The sequence below is a fragment of the Oryza glaberrima genome, chromosome 1 (assembly GCF_000147395.1).
Source record: "Oryza glaberrima chromosome 1, OglaRS2, whole genome shotgun sequence".
In the NCBI taxonomy this organism is placed as follows: Eukaryota; Viridiplantae; Streptophyta; class Magnoliopsida; order Poales; family Poaceae; genus Oryza; species Oryza glaberrima.
The window spans coordinates 35,582,615-35,598,232 of record NC_068326.1 but is presented as its reverse complement, the minus strand read 5'-3'; the positions used below and the strand labels follow the sequence as shown (position 1 = coordinate 35,598,232).

At 44.6% G+C, this 15,618-nt stretch overlaps 2 protein-coding genes across 2 annotated transcripts; both read left to right on the top strand.

The window, feature by feature from the left end:
• Positions 1–207: 207 nt before the first annotated feature.
• On the top strand, positions 208–3,402 carry LOC127755905 (pectin acetylesterase 5-like). Its single transcript, XM_052281519.1, has 12 exons — positions 208–407; positions 755–837; positions 987–1,113; positions 1,456–1,535; positions 1,625–1,714; positions 1,800–1,924; positions 2,003–2,063; positions 2,144–2,197; positions 2,297–2,374; positions 2,601–2,706; positions 2,813–2,958; positions 3,065–3,402. Exons 1-12 carry the CDS (start codon positions 272–274, stop codon positions 3,167–3,169), a joined length of 1,191 nt encoding a protein of 396 aa, XP_052137479.1. The 5' UTR covers positions 208–271; the 3' UTR covers positions 3,170–3,402.
• Positions 3,403–11,066: 7,664 nt separating this feature from the next.
• Positions 11,067–14,439, top strand: LOC127755895 (pectin acetylesterase 5-like). The gene is made up of 12 exons (XM_052281508.1): positions 11,067–11,309; positions 11,410–11,492; positions 11,705–11,831; positions 11,976–12,055; positions 12,165–12,254; positions 12,409–12,533; positions 12,613–12,673; positions 12,948–13,001; positions 13,095–13,172; positions 13,544–13,649; positions 13,740–13,885; positions 13,994–14,439. The coding sequence occupies exons 1-12, from the start codon at positions 11,141–11,143 to the stop codon at positions 14,102–14,104; spliced, it is 1,230 nt and encodes a 409-aa protein (XP_052137468.1). The 5' UTR covers positions 11,067–11,140; the 3' UTR covers positions 14,105–14,439.
• Positions 14,440–15,618: the final 1,179 nt, after the last annotated feature.

Below are 15,618 nucleotides of genomic sequence, written 5' to 3'. Positions count from 1 at the left end.
CACAAGACTACGGCGACAGATCACAGATCAGATGTGACGGTAGCCAAGCAAGTCGGTCACTTGTCGACGAAGCGACGACTTCGTCAGCGTGGAATCCCTGCAGCATATGTGCTTCGCCGAAACTCGACGTCAACGGCGGGTTCTCACTTTCTCATCACTATAAATACTCCTCCTCCTCCTCGTCGTCTCGCTGTCCCAGCGAGATCGACCACCCAGTCCACCACCCACCTCGTACGTGTTCTGTCCACCACGCGCTGCGGAAACGGGCGAGATGCCGATCCTCCCGCGTCGTCGATATGCGGAGCCCTTGCTGCTCCTGCTCCTGGCAGCCGTTGCCCGCTCAACGGCAGCGGCACCGGACGTCGTCGAGCTGATCCTCCTCACCGGCGCTCAGGAGAAGGGCGCAGGTATAGTGAATTATTGGTTTCTGATGTTAGAGACTAAGGCAATTATCGTAGTATGCCGACATCTTCACCAAGGGTCTTGCTAGTTTTGTAAGATTGTTCGCCTTCAACTACCGGGGTGTTAGTTTTGTATCTAGTTATCTCTTTGTTCGTTTTCTCTGATTTTCTCTCGATTCTGTTTCTATAAGTTGGTTGTAAAGATAAGGATTTACCATGTGTCCGTTTCTATATATATACTCGTTGTTCGTGATTAATCGAATTATACCATGTTAACTCAAATACGCTTTCGCTTGAACCTTGATAGCATCAAGTCCTCCTGAACTCATGAACTGTGTGTTGCATGCTTGCAGTGTGCTTGGATGGGAGCCCACCGGGCTATCACCTGCAGAGAGGCTTTGGCTCCGGTGAACACAGCTGGCTCATCTATCTTGAGGTGATCGATCGTGCATCCATCGATTTTCTCTTGTCGCAGATAGCTTTCAGTTCATGGTTGCCGTGACTTGTTTTTCTGCGTGCATGGCCGGATGCATGATTCTGTTTGTGCTGATTTTTGTACTGAAAAATGTGAAAAATGATGCTCAGGGAGGAGCCTGGTGCGACACCATCGAAAGCTGTTCCAACCGTAAAACGACCGAGCTTGGTTCATCCAAATTGATGGAAGCGCAAGAGTTCGAGGGGATACTCAGCAATAACCAAACAGTGAATTCTGGTACATGCAGATAACAGATGGTTCCTTATGTCCTGATAAGCCATTGCCTTTTCTTTCTTTTCTTTCTTTTTTTCTTTTTGCAAGGAACCTTTGGCTTGTATTTGTTTACTTATGAGCCAATTTATAAGCCAAAAAACTAAAGCCTACACATATAGACTTTACCATAAAAGAAAAAAAGTCAGCTTAGAAATCTAAACCAATAAACCTAATCTAAAATAAATGGGGCGTTCAGTGGTAAACATATTTTTTTTCTTATTAACATTTAGAAGGCTTTTGATATATGTCCTTTTTTTAGGATTGAATACTTCATACTTTTACTAATTTTCAATAATTGTGTATTAGATTTTTACAACTGGAACAAAGTTGTCATAAGGTATTGCGATGGAGCATCGTTTTCAGGGAATGCGGAGGCTCAAGATCAGGTGACCATTTCTTTGTCTGAATTTTTTTTTAGATTCCAAATATTTCCAAAAATAAAACCAAGTATCCAACATTATTGGCGATGGTGTAGGATGGGAGCACGCTCCACTTCAGAGGATTGCGCATCTGGCAAGCAGTTCTTGATGAGCTCATGGAAAAAGGACTTGCGAGTGCTAAACAGGTTGCACGTTGTTGTTGTGTTTTTTTTTCTTTTTGAAATATTCCCATTATCTTCTGTGTCAAATTCATTTTTCTACACGTTTCAGGCCTTACTTTCTGGATGCTCCGCTGGTGGTCTAGCTACACTACTGCACTGCAATGATTTTCATGCACGATTTCCTAAGGAGGTTTCAGCTAAATGCCTTCCTGATGCTGGAATTTTCCTTGATATGTAAGCCTCTGGATGTTAATCACCAGTATAACCTACTTGAGTGGTATACCTGTACTGAAATGGCAGTTTATGCTCCAGTGAGGATTTATCTGGGAAGAGGCTCATGTGGTCCGTTTTCAATGGAACTGTTCAGCTTCAGGTAAGCCTTAGACAAAGTGAAACTTATAAATTTTTTCTTATAATGCTTTTACTCAGTAATTGCTTGGAATTTTATCCCAGAATGTTAGTGAAGTTTTGCCAAAGGATTGTCTTGCAAAGAAGGATCGAACAGAGGTATTTCTCTGCAGTCCATAAAAGATCTCTTTTTGTTATGTTGTACTCCGTGTCTCCGTATGTTGCTAAGTTCATTTACTGACATGTCACTGTTCCCAGTGCTTCTTGGCCACTGAGCTTGTCAAGAGCATCACCGCTCCCACGCTTATTGTGAACTCTGCCTATGATTCTTGGCAGGTAACTTTAATCTTTATGTTTTTTGTTCCTATGACCATGAGTAATAAATATATTTTTAAGTGTGGTGTTGTAGTTGTGATTTTTGCTCGGTTTATACTAAACTGAGCATCGTAAGGTTTGGTCATCTTTACTTCTTAAAATGGGACACTTTTTTTTATATATAAAACGTCGGCAATGGCCTGACCATTCAAAAAAAATATTTTTCAACTATGTTTCTTGTCTGTAGATAAGAGATACTCTTGCCCCAGTGGGATCCTATCCTGGACGATCATGGTTGAATTGCACGAATGACATTGGAAATTGCAATTCCACACAAATGGAAGTACTCAATGGTTTGTTTAACTTGTCAATCTATTCGATTCCTCCATTCTACGCTGTAACTATCCTGTTTCTTTTATAACGCAAAAGTACATTTGTTTTTTCTCCTTCCGTGTTTAGGGTTCAGGAAGAAATTTCTCGATGGCGTAAAGGTTGTCAAAGACAAAAAGGACTGGGGTCTGTTCATTGATTCATGCTTCATGCACTGTCAAACAAAATACAGCATCTCATGGAGCTCACAGTTTTCCCCAGTACTTGGTAACATGGTGAGGTTAAATCACTGAATAGTGTTCAGTTCAGAAAAAAAAAAACATTGAAATTCCATAAGACTGTTCTGATTGATTTGTTTTGATTTACACTTGTGTGGAGCAGACTATCGCCAAGGCTGTTGGGGATTGGTATTTTGAGAGAAGCAAAACAGTGAAAGAGATTGACTGCGAGTATCCATGTAATCCCACATGTAAACTTACGGGATAACGCTTTGATCTGGGCGTCTGACACGTCGATTTCCATCGACATCTAGTCATCCGGACGCGTATTTATTCCAAACATAGAGTTATTCGTTATATTGTAGTACATGAGAAGCAAAATGTTATACTACTAACTAGAATTTGAATGTGTTTCATATTTTAAGCCGTTAATTTTTTTTACATTTTTTTATGTTTCATATGCAGAACAAAATGTTTCAACTTGAATTAGTTTTTTTTTCATTTTGTTTTTTTTATGTTACACTCCACTTCTCAAGATACTTTGTCCATGTATCTCTAATGCTAATTCATTCACTGAGCCATAGTTTCTTCTCGCAAGCTAGCTGAAAATCTTACATTTTGCCGGGCCCAGACCTCCTAAGATAACTTGGTTGACAACGAGGTTATCAGTCCCTCGAATTGGAAATGGTAAGCAGATATTGCGATATATACCCCATTTGCCGTCCATCTCCAAGTAATCGAATCCTCCACTCCTTGTATTGATTGTAGGCATTCAAGTGCTAGGACCTTGCAAATTTTCAAGAAGCTGCAAGAAGAGTGATAGTGAGGTTGTGACGAATGTCATTTATCTAGCTTCCTTATTGCAGGGCATCCTATACCGTGTGTTTTTTTCCTCTTGGAGTGAATGTAGAGGTTCACCGCTAGACTTTTGAGGCAATGGCCGCCAATCCAATTGGATTCCCAGAAGTTCGCCTTTTTCCCATTATTGATAAGGACTCTAGTCGATGCCGTGAATAACTCTTTATTGAGTTTATCACAGGGTGTTTCGGTTCATATTAGGGTTTTTGGTGCCCTCTATTCATATCAAAGTTATCTCAGCCGTAGGGTTCTAGCAAATTTTTCTAAGTTGGTAACTCCGCCCGTCATGATGGACGGGACAGCAGACTCTGGGCCAATTTATCTTCCATTTGCCCCCATGCATCTTCTAATTACCGGTCCATAGGAAATGTCTTCTTACTTTGTCGATTTCTTGAAGAGATTGCTTTGCGGCTTCAGCACCGTGAGAACATACGTCGGGATTGACAAAACATGTAACTTTTGATATTTCAATGATGATCGACCAAAACATATGAAAATCCCATCCTTTAGCTTAGATCGGGTGTCTGACGTCTAGTCCATGTCCATTCTTATTTAGCCTTTGAATCAAGATTTGTCGAATGCCCCCCCAAAAAAAAAAAGATTTGTGTAACGCTCCGCTTTTTGTGAGTCGTTAAAAACTAATTCGGCAAAATCCTAATTGCGAAAATTTTCGTTCTTTGTGTGAGAGTCTAAGTTCTGCCAAGGATCTCAATTTAATCCCGTTGTTCCCTCTCATCGAAATCAAAATCCTCCACCTCGAAAATTCCACTTCCGATTCAAGTCTCCAAATCAAATTCCTAAAATCCAATCCCTCCTTTGAATCCTTACCAAATATTCGCCCCGACTCCAAAAATATCCAAAGTTCCATTTTGAATTCTTCTCCAAATCCAAATCTCTCCAAATCAATCTTTCAGCAAAAGTCTATTTTACCTCCCTCGGGTGTTGTGGGCCGTATTCCCCCTCAGCCCACCTCCCTCCCTCAGCCGTTTCTCCTCCCTCAGCCTCGCACATGCGTTGCACGTGCCAAGCCGAGCCGAGCTCTCTCTGTCTCTCTCTCTCTCGGTTCTCTCTCTCTCTCTTTCTCTTTCTCTCTGTTTCTCTCTCTCTCCCTCGTCGAACTCCCTCTCCCCAGCGTCGATTTCCCGCCGTCGCTGTTTAAATCCGGCCGCGCCCTCGCGTCCGCGCGCTCGCGCGTGGCCGACCGCCCGGTCGCTGCCGCGTCGGCCCTGCCGCGCCTGCGCCGCCCGGCCCCGTTGCCCTGCCGCGCTGCACCACGCAGCCGCACGGCCCCGCGCGCGTGCCCGAGCCGCTCCACGCGCATCCTGCCAAAACCCGGAGGCCGAGCTCTCTCTCTCCCTCCTACTCCCTTCCCGAATCGGCTTGGAGCGAGCCTATCTTTTTCCCCCTTCTTTTTCCCTTTCCCCGACCACCGTCGGCGTCATCACCTGTCGCCGCCTTGGCTGCACGCGTCGATGACCGCCAGCTCGCTCTCCTTGACCGTCAATGTCGGTTCTTCCTCCCTAAACCGACATTGCCATCTATTAAACCGAGCCTCCCCATCTCCTTCTCTCTCGGCATCTCTCTTCCATCGCCGCCGCGCCTTTGTTGCCGCCTTGCAGCTGCCGACCTCGCCTCCCTTCGTCGTCGCGCGTGTTGGTGAAGTCGGCGTGTGCGCGAGGAGCCGAAGAGGACTCCGGCCACCCTTCTTCTTCCCCTTCCCCGGCCCAAGGCCGGAGAACTTGCCCCGCGCCGTCGACCGCCCATCACTGCCCGCCCGGCTCGGTAGTGCCTCCTTCCGTTCCCCTTCCTCGCTCTCCCTCGCCCCCTCTAGTCTGCGTGATAGCTCGGTGGCACTCCCGAACACGTGTAGACGCCACCCCTAGACCCGCCGCCGCCCGGCATGGCCTCGCCGCCGTTGCCGCCCGCTCCCGGAGGCCGCCGCTCGTCGCCAGCCCTCCTTGGTGCTCTTCCGCCCCATCCGACGCTGGAAACGGACTCCTTGAACCCCTGAGATGCTTCCACCGCCTTGAATTGAGTCCTCGTCGCCCCTCCGCCGTTTGCCCCTTTTCTCACCACCGGCGAGCGTCGCCGCGATCCGTCGTCGCCGGCCTCCCCCCGGCGAATCCGATCCGGTGGCTCACTTCCTCTCGTCCGTCCCATCGTTCCGGTGTACTCCCTCTCTCTCGAATCGTCGCGACGAGCTCCGGTGAACTTGGCCGCCGTCCGCCGTCCATCTCGGCCTCCCCTTCTTCTTCCTCCCACCGGCCCGCGTGGCTGCCACGTAGGCGCCACGTCGGCGCCACCTCGGCTTTGACCGGGCCAAGCCGGTCAGCCGCCCCCTCCCTCCGTCTTCCCTCCCGTGCGCGCGGTCCACGGCAAGCCGTGCGGCTGCACGTGGGCCCGCCGCCATCCGTCCACCCGGTGCACTGCTCCTAAGCCACGCGCACCCGAAACCCTAGCGCCGCCCCCGCGTGTGCCGTTTCCACCGTGCACCGCCTCACCGACAAGCGGGCCCGCTCGGGACCCCGCGAGGTGAGCCCGGTCCACCCGGCTCCCCATCCCCCTCTCTCTCCCCGCGCCCCTCTCTTGGGCTGCCTCCCCGTAGCCCGCGCCGGCCTAATAAGCTCGGCCGAACCGCGCAAATCCTCTCGGGCCACGCCAAGCCGCTCGGGAAAGTCTGATTCCTATCCGTCCTTCCTTTTCTTATCCAAAGGGATTAATAAATCCTTTTCCCTTTTTCATAAATCAATTCCTTATTCCAAATATTCCATGAATCATTTCCTTTGGTCCCGCACGTCAGTGACCATCAGTAATATTCTTGAGAATATTATTCCATAAACCATTTCTCGTGTTCTAGAAAAATCCAATAAATCATTTCCTTGTCCATAAATTCCAGTTAAGATTCCAAAATTCATATCTCTCGATCCGTTCATCCGATTGACTCCGTTCCACTTCTAGTAATTCCGTAAATTGAGATCTATTTAATGGCACTATTATTTAGTCTAAATAGGGTCTTTTTCTTAGTCTTTTGTCTAGGTTTTTGATTGTTTGCGTATAGTTGTGGTTACCGGATTTTCGTTGATCGTGGATTTCTCGAAGATTCGAGAAGCTCAGTGAAGACTTTGAGCAAGGCAAGTCACCCTTTGATCAATTGCTCCTATAATTGGAAATTCATTATTATTTTGTTTGCAACTTGCATTATTAGAATCACACACTCAACTTGCTTGGCCTCGGTTTGCGTGCCAAACCGACGGACCTACCCAGTAGTCGCACTAATTCCTGTAGGTCGTACTACCCTGATTCCTTGTCGCTCCACCCTTGTGGTACCTCGGTATTCGTGCTCTCTGAGCTGAGCGCGTATACCAAATATCCCACATACACCGTTGTTTGTCGAAAACTTGGGAAATAGGTTTGTGAAGCCTCGAAAACCTGACATATGGTGTCGGTGTGTTTGAAAATAAAATGAATTGTGAAAACTCGCGATGCGGGGGTTGTGCCTATGTGGCACTGTCCCGTATTCGCATATAAGGACCGATTCCTGTGGGAAACTCATCGAACATAATCAAAGTGCAACCACAAGGTGGAATGGGACACCCTGGCTAAGTAACTAGTTGGTTCAGGGGAACCTCGCATGCCAATAGTTGGGAACGCCGAGGCGGAGTCGGTTGGAGCCAAACCGGGTTCCTGGTAAGGCAAGGAAGAGAAGCTTGCCAGATTACCGATCGAGGTGGTTGGAGTTTGATTTGTGAAAACTAAAATGGCCTATATTTATGTGAGGATTTGATCCTTCTATGTGGCATGAGGTATCCCTGGGTCGGCTTGGGAAAGGCTTTGTTGCGAACCTCCGATACCGACGGGTGTTCGGAATAAGTTCGTATCTTGTGGGTAAAGTGTACCCCTCTGCAGAGGTTAACTAACTGTTCGAACAGCCGTGCCCACGGTCATGGGCGGATGTGAGGTGGTTCCCGTTGCGTAGATTTGTTTGCCTGTGCTTTGTGAAAAGTTGTTGTGGTGTGGGAATCGTAACCAGAATCAGCCTACGTGGCAGATGGAGTGGTCAGAAACGAATCTGTGTGGTTCGGGATGTCTGCGGGCATCATAGACTAGGCTTCCCGAGTGGAAGCGGATTGCTTTGCTGCTGGGCAGCTGGACTCTGGGAGTCCGAGAAAATGAGAAAGGCTCTGGGAGCCGATTAATCAAGTGAAATGGCTCTGGGAGCCGAGAGGTAATGATCTGACCCGGGAGGTCGGTACATTACCAATTGAGTTGTTGAAAAGCATCTCTTAAGTCGATTTGAGACGCGAGTCTCTTTTCGGCCCAAACTTAACAAGAAGTAAATCACTTAGTGATTTCAAAATGATTTCAAACAAAGGATTTGCAAATCAACCTTGCCTCTCTTCCAAGCTTGCATTAAACTCCTAAATTCCCGTGACTTGCTGAGTACGAAGGTACTCACCCTTGCTCTATGTAAATATATATAGTTCCTTCGCTCTGAAGCTGAAGATGAAGTGAAGTGAAGATTAGGGTTTCGTCCTGGTTCCCAGCCGTCGCCTGTGGTGTTGGGTGTTAGTCCGTTGGCTCCGCTGCTGCTGCTGTTGTTGGTGTTTCCTCGTCCGTGTCGTCGGTTGCATTCTCGGGCTGTTCTGAGCTGCAACCTAAGTTAAGGTAAATAAGTCCTCTATTTATTTTAAGGATTTGCGATGATTCATATTTGTCACCGTGGGTACCAGCACTATGTCCTGGGACTGGTACCGAGATCGCGGTTTCGTAGGAAGCGGTTCGCGCCGTTATTCCTACGACACGCTCCTATTAGGTGCCGTTGTACGGCGGTGCCGGATTGGGGTGTGACAATTTGTCAAATGTCAATTGATCACTTACAAATTTTACAAAACCAAAGCACTGCATAGTGAATAAAAAAAAACTGATGTCAATATAAATGAGGCAAAGATCTTGCCCTCTTTTTTTAATATAAAAAGGAGAAAAACACAAGACCAAAAGTGGACATGAGAAAAACTGTTATGTTTGGTCAGGAGAAATTCTCTCATTTTTAATACTTTGGTAGGGGCTAGTAATTGAAAAATAATTTCTCCTTTACGTTGCCTAAGCAAATCATAGACATCTGTTATTCATTTAAACTCTCTGTTAATTCCGACCATGTCTACCAAATAAGAGATCGGGAGTAAAATAATTTTTTTCATGTTAATATCATTATCAATTCTCTCATTTAAACTCTCAATTATCTTCCCTCAGATTTCAATTGCCTTTCTGGAATGAACAGTCATACAAGTAATACAACACCGTCAATGAGATGTTCCATTGAATATAGATGAAAAAAAAATAAGCTTGCACCCTGCCATAAACCAAAAAAAAACTCTACCATTATATACCGATAACACCTACACAAAACCAATGAGAAAGCTAGCATTGGACTGATCGGCACTATGCGTGACCGGTCACTGCTAAACCAACAAAGAAGGTATAGCGGAACAGCCCAAAACCAAATCCTAATAGCCGAGCACCGCACTCAATTCTATCCATATCTTTTGGATTTGATTGGAGAGGGTGAGAGAGAAAAATGGATCATCTCTCCCCCACAACGCCCGCCAACATAGTCACAAGAGGATAAACATCTAGAGAGAACTCACACAAGCTAATCTGAGAGAAGTTTTGGCAAGAGCATCTCCTAGATGACATCTCCAAAAATAAGTGCGATGATGAGACCAGTCTCAAACATAGACTGCACGATTAAATCATCTGATCTCTGAGAGCCATTGGATGGATCGCTACATACCGATTCTACCCTGAGTCTCTGACCTAGATTGGAGTGTACGCAAGGATAACGGTTAACTGACCTAGGGGTTGTGTTCGCTCATAGGGTTAGGAACCCCATCTCCTCTGCACGGAAAAAGGAACGATTCATTAGCGCGTGATTAATTAAGTATTAGTATTTTTTTAAAAAAATGGATTAATTTGATTTTTTTTAAATAACTTCCATTTGAATTTTTAAAAATAGATTTCGTATAGAAACTTTTTACAAAAGCCGAACCGTTTAGCAGTTTGAAAAGCGTACGCGTGAAAACGAGGAAGAAGGGTTGGGAAAAGAGGGTGCCGAACACCTTTGGATTGGGTTCCTATTTTCGTTTGTTCTCATGGGCCTTTTCTATGCATTGGGCCGGGACTAGATACTAGTCCATACAATACGGCCCATTTACTTGCGGACGTGGCGACAGATTTGGCCCAACTTGACAGTCCACGTCGAATCGCAACCAATGGTAGCGAACCAATTTCCGTCGCGCAAGAAGCCAAGAACGGCCGGTGTCTCCGCCGCCGCCGCCGGCACGCTCGTCGGATTCTACCGCCTTCCGGCCGTACGCGTCCCGCCGCTCCATGCGTGACCAGTTCAACTCCACCAACTCTCAGACTCCGGCCCATTGTTAATTTATTCCTGCTTTATTGAAGTTGCTTTTGTTCTGAAACTTCCATGCGTGACCAGTTCAACTCCAACTCTCAGACTCCGGCCATTGTTAATTTATTCCTGCTTTATTGAAGTTGCTTTTGTTCTGAAACTTTCTTTGGGTCGTCCCGGAGTTCAGACATCAGAGTCTCTGAGACGAGAAAGGGTTGAAGCCTCCCCCGTCTGAATTCTGAGGATACATTGATCTGCAGTTCTGCACAACGATAACGAAACGTAGTGGCAGCTCAGGATGAACAAAATGTTCAGCTTTTTTCGCGAACGCGCAAAAGAATTGCACGTCAATATATTAGAAGAAAAGAGTTATAGTTACACGACGCAATCAGCCAGACCGGCCAGAGGTGGAGCTAGAAAGAAATGGAGAGGGGTGTCACTCACTTGCTTTACTCTACATTAAACTGATATAAATGCCTAAATTTGGATTGAGGGTGGTGTATATATGGTGAAAATAGATGAACTATAGCTAAAAAAATTTTCTTAACCAAATTCCTGGGCACCCCCCTCTCCTACCTAGCTCCGCCCTTGAGACCGGCTTATGCAAAGGGAAGGAAAAAAAAGAAACTAAAGCTTTAAAAAACTACGGCAGCTAAATACAAACTTCAAGCAGCGGGAAGTGGCTGAGCCACGCTACACTCCCAACCAGTAACAAAATGTTCAGCTCAGCAAAACCCACTGAATTCAGAGTGCATTTGAAGGCCACAGCAACTTGTTCGATGTGAAGGTAGTCTGTCAGTCAGACTGTCACTCTCGGACGAACGACTTTGTCAGCATATAATTTGTTACGACGAAGAGCATCTAGACCGAAATTGTCATGTTGAAACCTCAACTCAGATGGCGGGTTTTCGTCGCGATAAATAGCCCTTGTCTCCATCGAGACCACCCACCCATCACACACGGGCTGCGCATGACATGGCGACCAGCAGCAAGCTCCGGTCGCCGGTGCTCCCGCGCCGTCGACTTGCGGAGCCCTTCCTTCTGCTGCTCCTGCTCCTGCTCCTGGCCGCCGTAGCCCGCCCAACGGCGGCGGCGGACGTCGTCGAGCTGACCCTCCTCGCCGGCGCTCAGGAGAAGGGCGCAGGTATATCTTGCCTGCACCTGCAGTGAACTTCAGGTTCTTGAATCTTTGATGGGCATCAAGTTCTCCTGAACTCAAGAACTGTGTTGTTGCATGCTTGCAGTGTGCTTGGATGGGAGCCCGCCGGGGTACCACCTGCAGAGAGGCTTCGGCTCCGGTGAGCACAGCTGGCTCGTCTTTCTTGAGGTGATCGATCATGCATCCATCGATTTTCTCTCATCGCAGATTGCTGCTTTCTGTTCATGGTTGCTTCAAACATTTACATGGACTCTTTTGCAGCATGAGAATGCCTGACTGGATGATGCTTAATTAGTACTGTAGCATTGATCAAGTATTAATCAACACATGCATCATCCAAATTCATGACTGTTTTTTTTTTTTGTTCTGCAAATGCTCAGGGAGGAGCCTGGTGCAACAGCATCGAAAGTTGTTCCAGGCGCAAAATGGGCGTGTATGGTTCATCCAAATTCATGAAAGCAGCAGAGTTCAATGGAATACTCAGCAATGACCAACAACTGAATTCTGGTACATGCATTTATCTCGAAAAAAATTCTGGTACATGCAGATAACAGATGTGGGTCCTTAATTTTAGTCCCTATACTAATTTCCTTTACTAATGCTTTGGATAATTTTGATGTCCTTTTACTAATTTCAATCATTGTCGATTAGATTTTTATAACTGGAACAAAGTTGCCATAAGGTATTGCGATGGGGCATCGTTTTCTGGTGATGCGGAGGCCCAAGATAAGGTGGATATTTTTAATTCTAAAAGTGAATTTTGAAGTCTCTATCTTGTTCTGTCCAACACTGTAATCCCTAAAAAATAAGACCTATCCGACATTATTGACAACGGTGTAGGATGGGAGCACACTTCATTTCAGGGGATTGCGCATCTGGGAAGCAGTTGTTGATGAGCTCATGGGAAAAGGACTCGCAACTGCTAAACAGGTTACACGTTGTGCATTGAGTTTTTAATTCTGTCTGAACAAGAATACCTGGCTGGTTTCATATGGACAAGAATCTTTCGTGCTTCATTCTGGCACTCTCATGAGTCTCATCAAGAACCATATCATTTTTATTTTCATTTTTCTACATATTTCAGGCCATACTTTCAGGATGCTCTGCTGGTGGTCTGGCTGCACTACTGCACTGCAATGATTTTCATGCACGATTTCCAAAGGAGGTTTCAGCTAAATGCCTTCCTGATGCTGGATTTTTCCTTGATGTGTAAGCCTCTTGTAATTAATTAGCAGTATAACCCACATATTGTGTACTACTTGCACTTAAGTGCCAGTTTCTGCTCCAGTGAGGATTTATCCGGCGAGAGGCACATGTGGTCCGTATTCAATGGAACTGTTCATCTTCAGGTAAGCTGCTGAACACTTCAACATATTTAAACCTAGAAAAAACGTTATTTTTCGTAACTCTAAGAAGGGAGCTCGGCAATTTATTCCAAATGTTTTGGTGGTTTGTTCTGTTCTGTACTTATGAATACCTCAGTGAGATCTGGTCATCTGGCAATGGTTGTCCTTTTCTTTTCACGTGATGTTATCATGCCAGCTTGCCCGTTTGTCTCATCTGATCGATCCGTATTCAGCTTTACAATCTTTCTCAGTTATTGTTTTTGAATTTTTATCCCAGAATGTTAGAGAAGTTTTGTCAAAAGACTGTCTTACAAAGAAGGATCCAACAGAGGTATTTACCTGTAGTTTAAATCAGCTGTATTCCATAAAAGATCTCTCCTTGTTATGGTGCTAAGTTCCTTTACTGACGTATTGCTGTTCCCAGTGCTTCTTTCCTGCTGAGCTTGTTAAGAGCATCACCGCTCCCACGCTTATTCTGAACTCTGCTTATGATTCTTGGCAGGTACTAATTTTGTTCTTTATATTTGTTCCCATTAATATATATAGTTCTTTCCTAAAAAACACTTAGGCTGTGTTTGGCATATCTGGTTCTCAACCGGAACAGTACGCACGGAAAACGGAATGGTCCATTGGCGCGTGATTAATTAAGTATTAGCTTTTTTTTTCAAAAATGGATTAATTTGATTTTTTTAAGCAACTTTCATATAGAAACATTTTGAAAAAAACACACCGTTTAGTAGTTTGAAAAGTGTGCGTGCGGAACACGAGGGAGAGGGGTTGGGAACCCTGAGCAAAGAACACAGCCTTAACTTTTTCCAGAGGAATTCAACAAGTTAAATCCTCTCACTGTTTTACTATGCTTCTTATTTGTAGATAAGGAATGCCCTTGCTCCAGATGGATCCTTTCCTGGACAGTCATGGTCCAGTTGCAAAACTGACATTCGGAATTGCAGTTCCACACAAATCCAAGTATTCAATGGTTGGTTTAGCTTGTCCATCTGTTTGGTTTCTTCGGTAACTGTCCTGTTTTTAATAACTCAGAAGTAAAATTTATTTCTCCTTGATGTAGGATTCAGGAACAAATTTGTCGATGATGTAGAGATTGTCAAAGACAAAAAGGACTGGGGACTGTTCATTGATTCATGCTTCACCCACTGTCAAACGCCATTCAACATCTCATGGAGCTCACAGGCCTCCCCAGTGCTCGGTAGCAAGGTGAGGTTAAAATCACCGGACTGTCCTAAGTTCAGAAAAGAAAATCACTGAATTGTAAGACTGTAAAAAATGGATTGATATGTTTTTATTTACACTTGTGTGGAGCAGACTGTTGCCGAGGCTGTTGGGGATTGGTATTTCGAGAGAAGCTATGAAGTGAAAGAGATCGACTGCGAGTATCCTTGTAACCCCACATGTAGCAGCCAGCTGCCTACATGATTTTACAGTGGACTGCACCGAGATTACCAGCCCTCCCTGAATATTTATGCAGGCTTACTTTTTTTTGACGGAAGTATGCAGGCTTACTTGATGAAGCAGCAGCTGCAGATCACCTTTCACCATTTGTTCTATGAACAACTTAGCTAAGTTTTGCTGATAATCAGACGCCTGTAATAAGTCAAACAGTGGCCATCTCGAGTGAAAATGAAATAATTTAACATGAACACTCCACATTTATTCAGTACCTCGGCTGCATATGATTTTAGGACTCTAGCTGCCTGAAGCTATCCTTTACCCCGTCTCCTTTTTTTTATTTCTCCTTGTAAATAACTTTTGTCCCCTTAATACAAAAATATGCTTCTTGTGTATTCCAAAAAGAAAAAAAAACGTCTAGGATCTTCGGCTAGCTTCACAAAGTGGTGGGCTAGACAATCTGAGTTCGAAACATATCCCCTTCTAATTATTTGATATTAGGTTATTTCCTAATATTCGCCTTTTTTTATTAAAAAAATCCAAATACTAGTTGAATAAACAAGCGCTCAGAGGATTAGCCTAAAAAAACTACAAAAACCAATAATTACAGGCTTGCAGCACAAGATCCCGGTAGCTCACGTCAAGTGAGACTGAACTGTGTGCTATATTTTAGAATTTCTTTAGTTGAACTTATTTTGAGGGAGTTGAAGGTTTATCCTTTCACCTTATGTTTTTTAGGTAAAAAAAGATATTGGCTGTGTATCTTATGTATGGTAGTGGTCAGAAATACAAATCATTTTCACTGTTTAAAACAAAGCAGAGACTGAGGCCGTGTTTAGTTGCCGTCCAAATTTTTTTTGACATTTCGTTACACACATTTGAAGTATTAAACATAGACTAATAATAAAATTAATTACAGATGTCGACTATAAACTGTGAGACGAATCTTTTGAGCATAATTAATCTATCATTAGCATATGTGGGTTACTGTAGCACTTATAACTAATCATGGTGTAATTAGGCTCAAAAGATTCGTCTAGCAATTTACACAATTTACACTCGGACTGTGCAATTGTTTTTTTTGGTTCATATTTGATACTCCATGTATATGTCCAAAGATTTAATGTGACGGAAAAGTTGAAATTTCGAATAAAAAAGTTAAAATCTAAACACAGCCTGAACTGCATCCGGAGCTCATGATCTGAATGCCGTTATGGCTCAATCAAAAACACGCGTCGACGGAATAGTGCTGCGACCTGCGACTGATAACTTCATCGTTGATGCCTTGAAAGATCGACTCTGGGTCAACGAACCCTCCTGTCGCCGTTGAGGCGTAGACTACTGACTGTGACTAGTCACTGGTACTAAGGGCGGATAGGAAAAACGCGGTATTGAAAAAATATAGAAATATGGTAGAACTGTATGTTTAAATCAGAGGAGTGTATAAAACATTGAAATTTCTTATTCCTCATGCGTAGTAGGATTCTTACACCAAAGAAGGTTAGAGTGGATTTTTTTTCCTATCAAAACATGGGCAAGGA

Bases quoted from the DNA above. Each gene is read 5' to 3' on its own strand.
- LOC127755895 (XM_052281508.1), top strand. From the start codon at position 11,141: ATGGCGACCAGCAGCAAGCTCCGGTCGCCGGTGCTCCCGCGCCGTCGA. The intron at 12,255-12,408 runs GTTACACGTTGT...TACATATTTCAG, and splicing joins GACTCGCAACTGCTAAACAG to GCCATACTTTCAGGATGCTC. The intron at 13,650-13,739 runs GTTGGTTTAGCT...TCCTTGATGTAG, and splicing joins ACAAATCCAAGTATTCAATG to GATTCAGGAACAAATTTGTC.
- LOC127755905 (XM_052281519.1), top strand. From the start codon at position 272: ATGCCGATCCTCCCGCGTCGTCGATATGCGGAGCCCTTGCTGCTCCTG. The intron at 1,114-1,455 runs GTACATGCAGAT...ATTGTGTATTAG, and splicing joins TAACCAAACAGTGAATTCTG to ATTTTTACAACTGGAACAAA. The intron at 1,715-1,799 runs GTTGCACGTTGT...TACACGTTTCAG, and splicing joins GACTTGCGAGTGCTAAACAG to GCCTTACTTTCTGGATGCTC.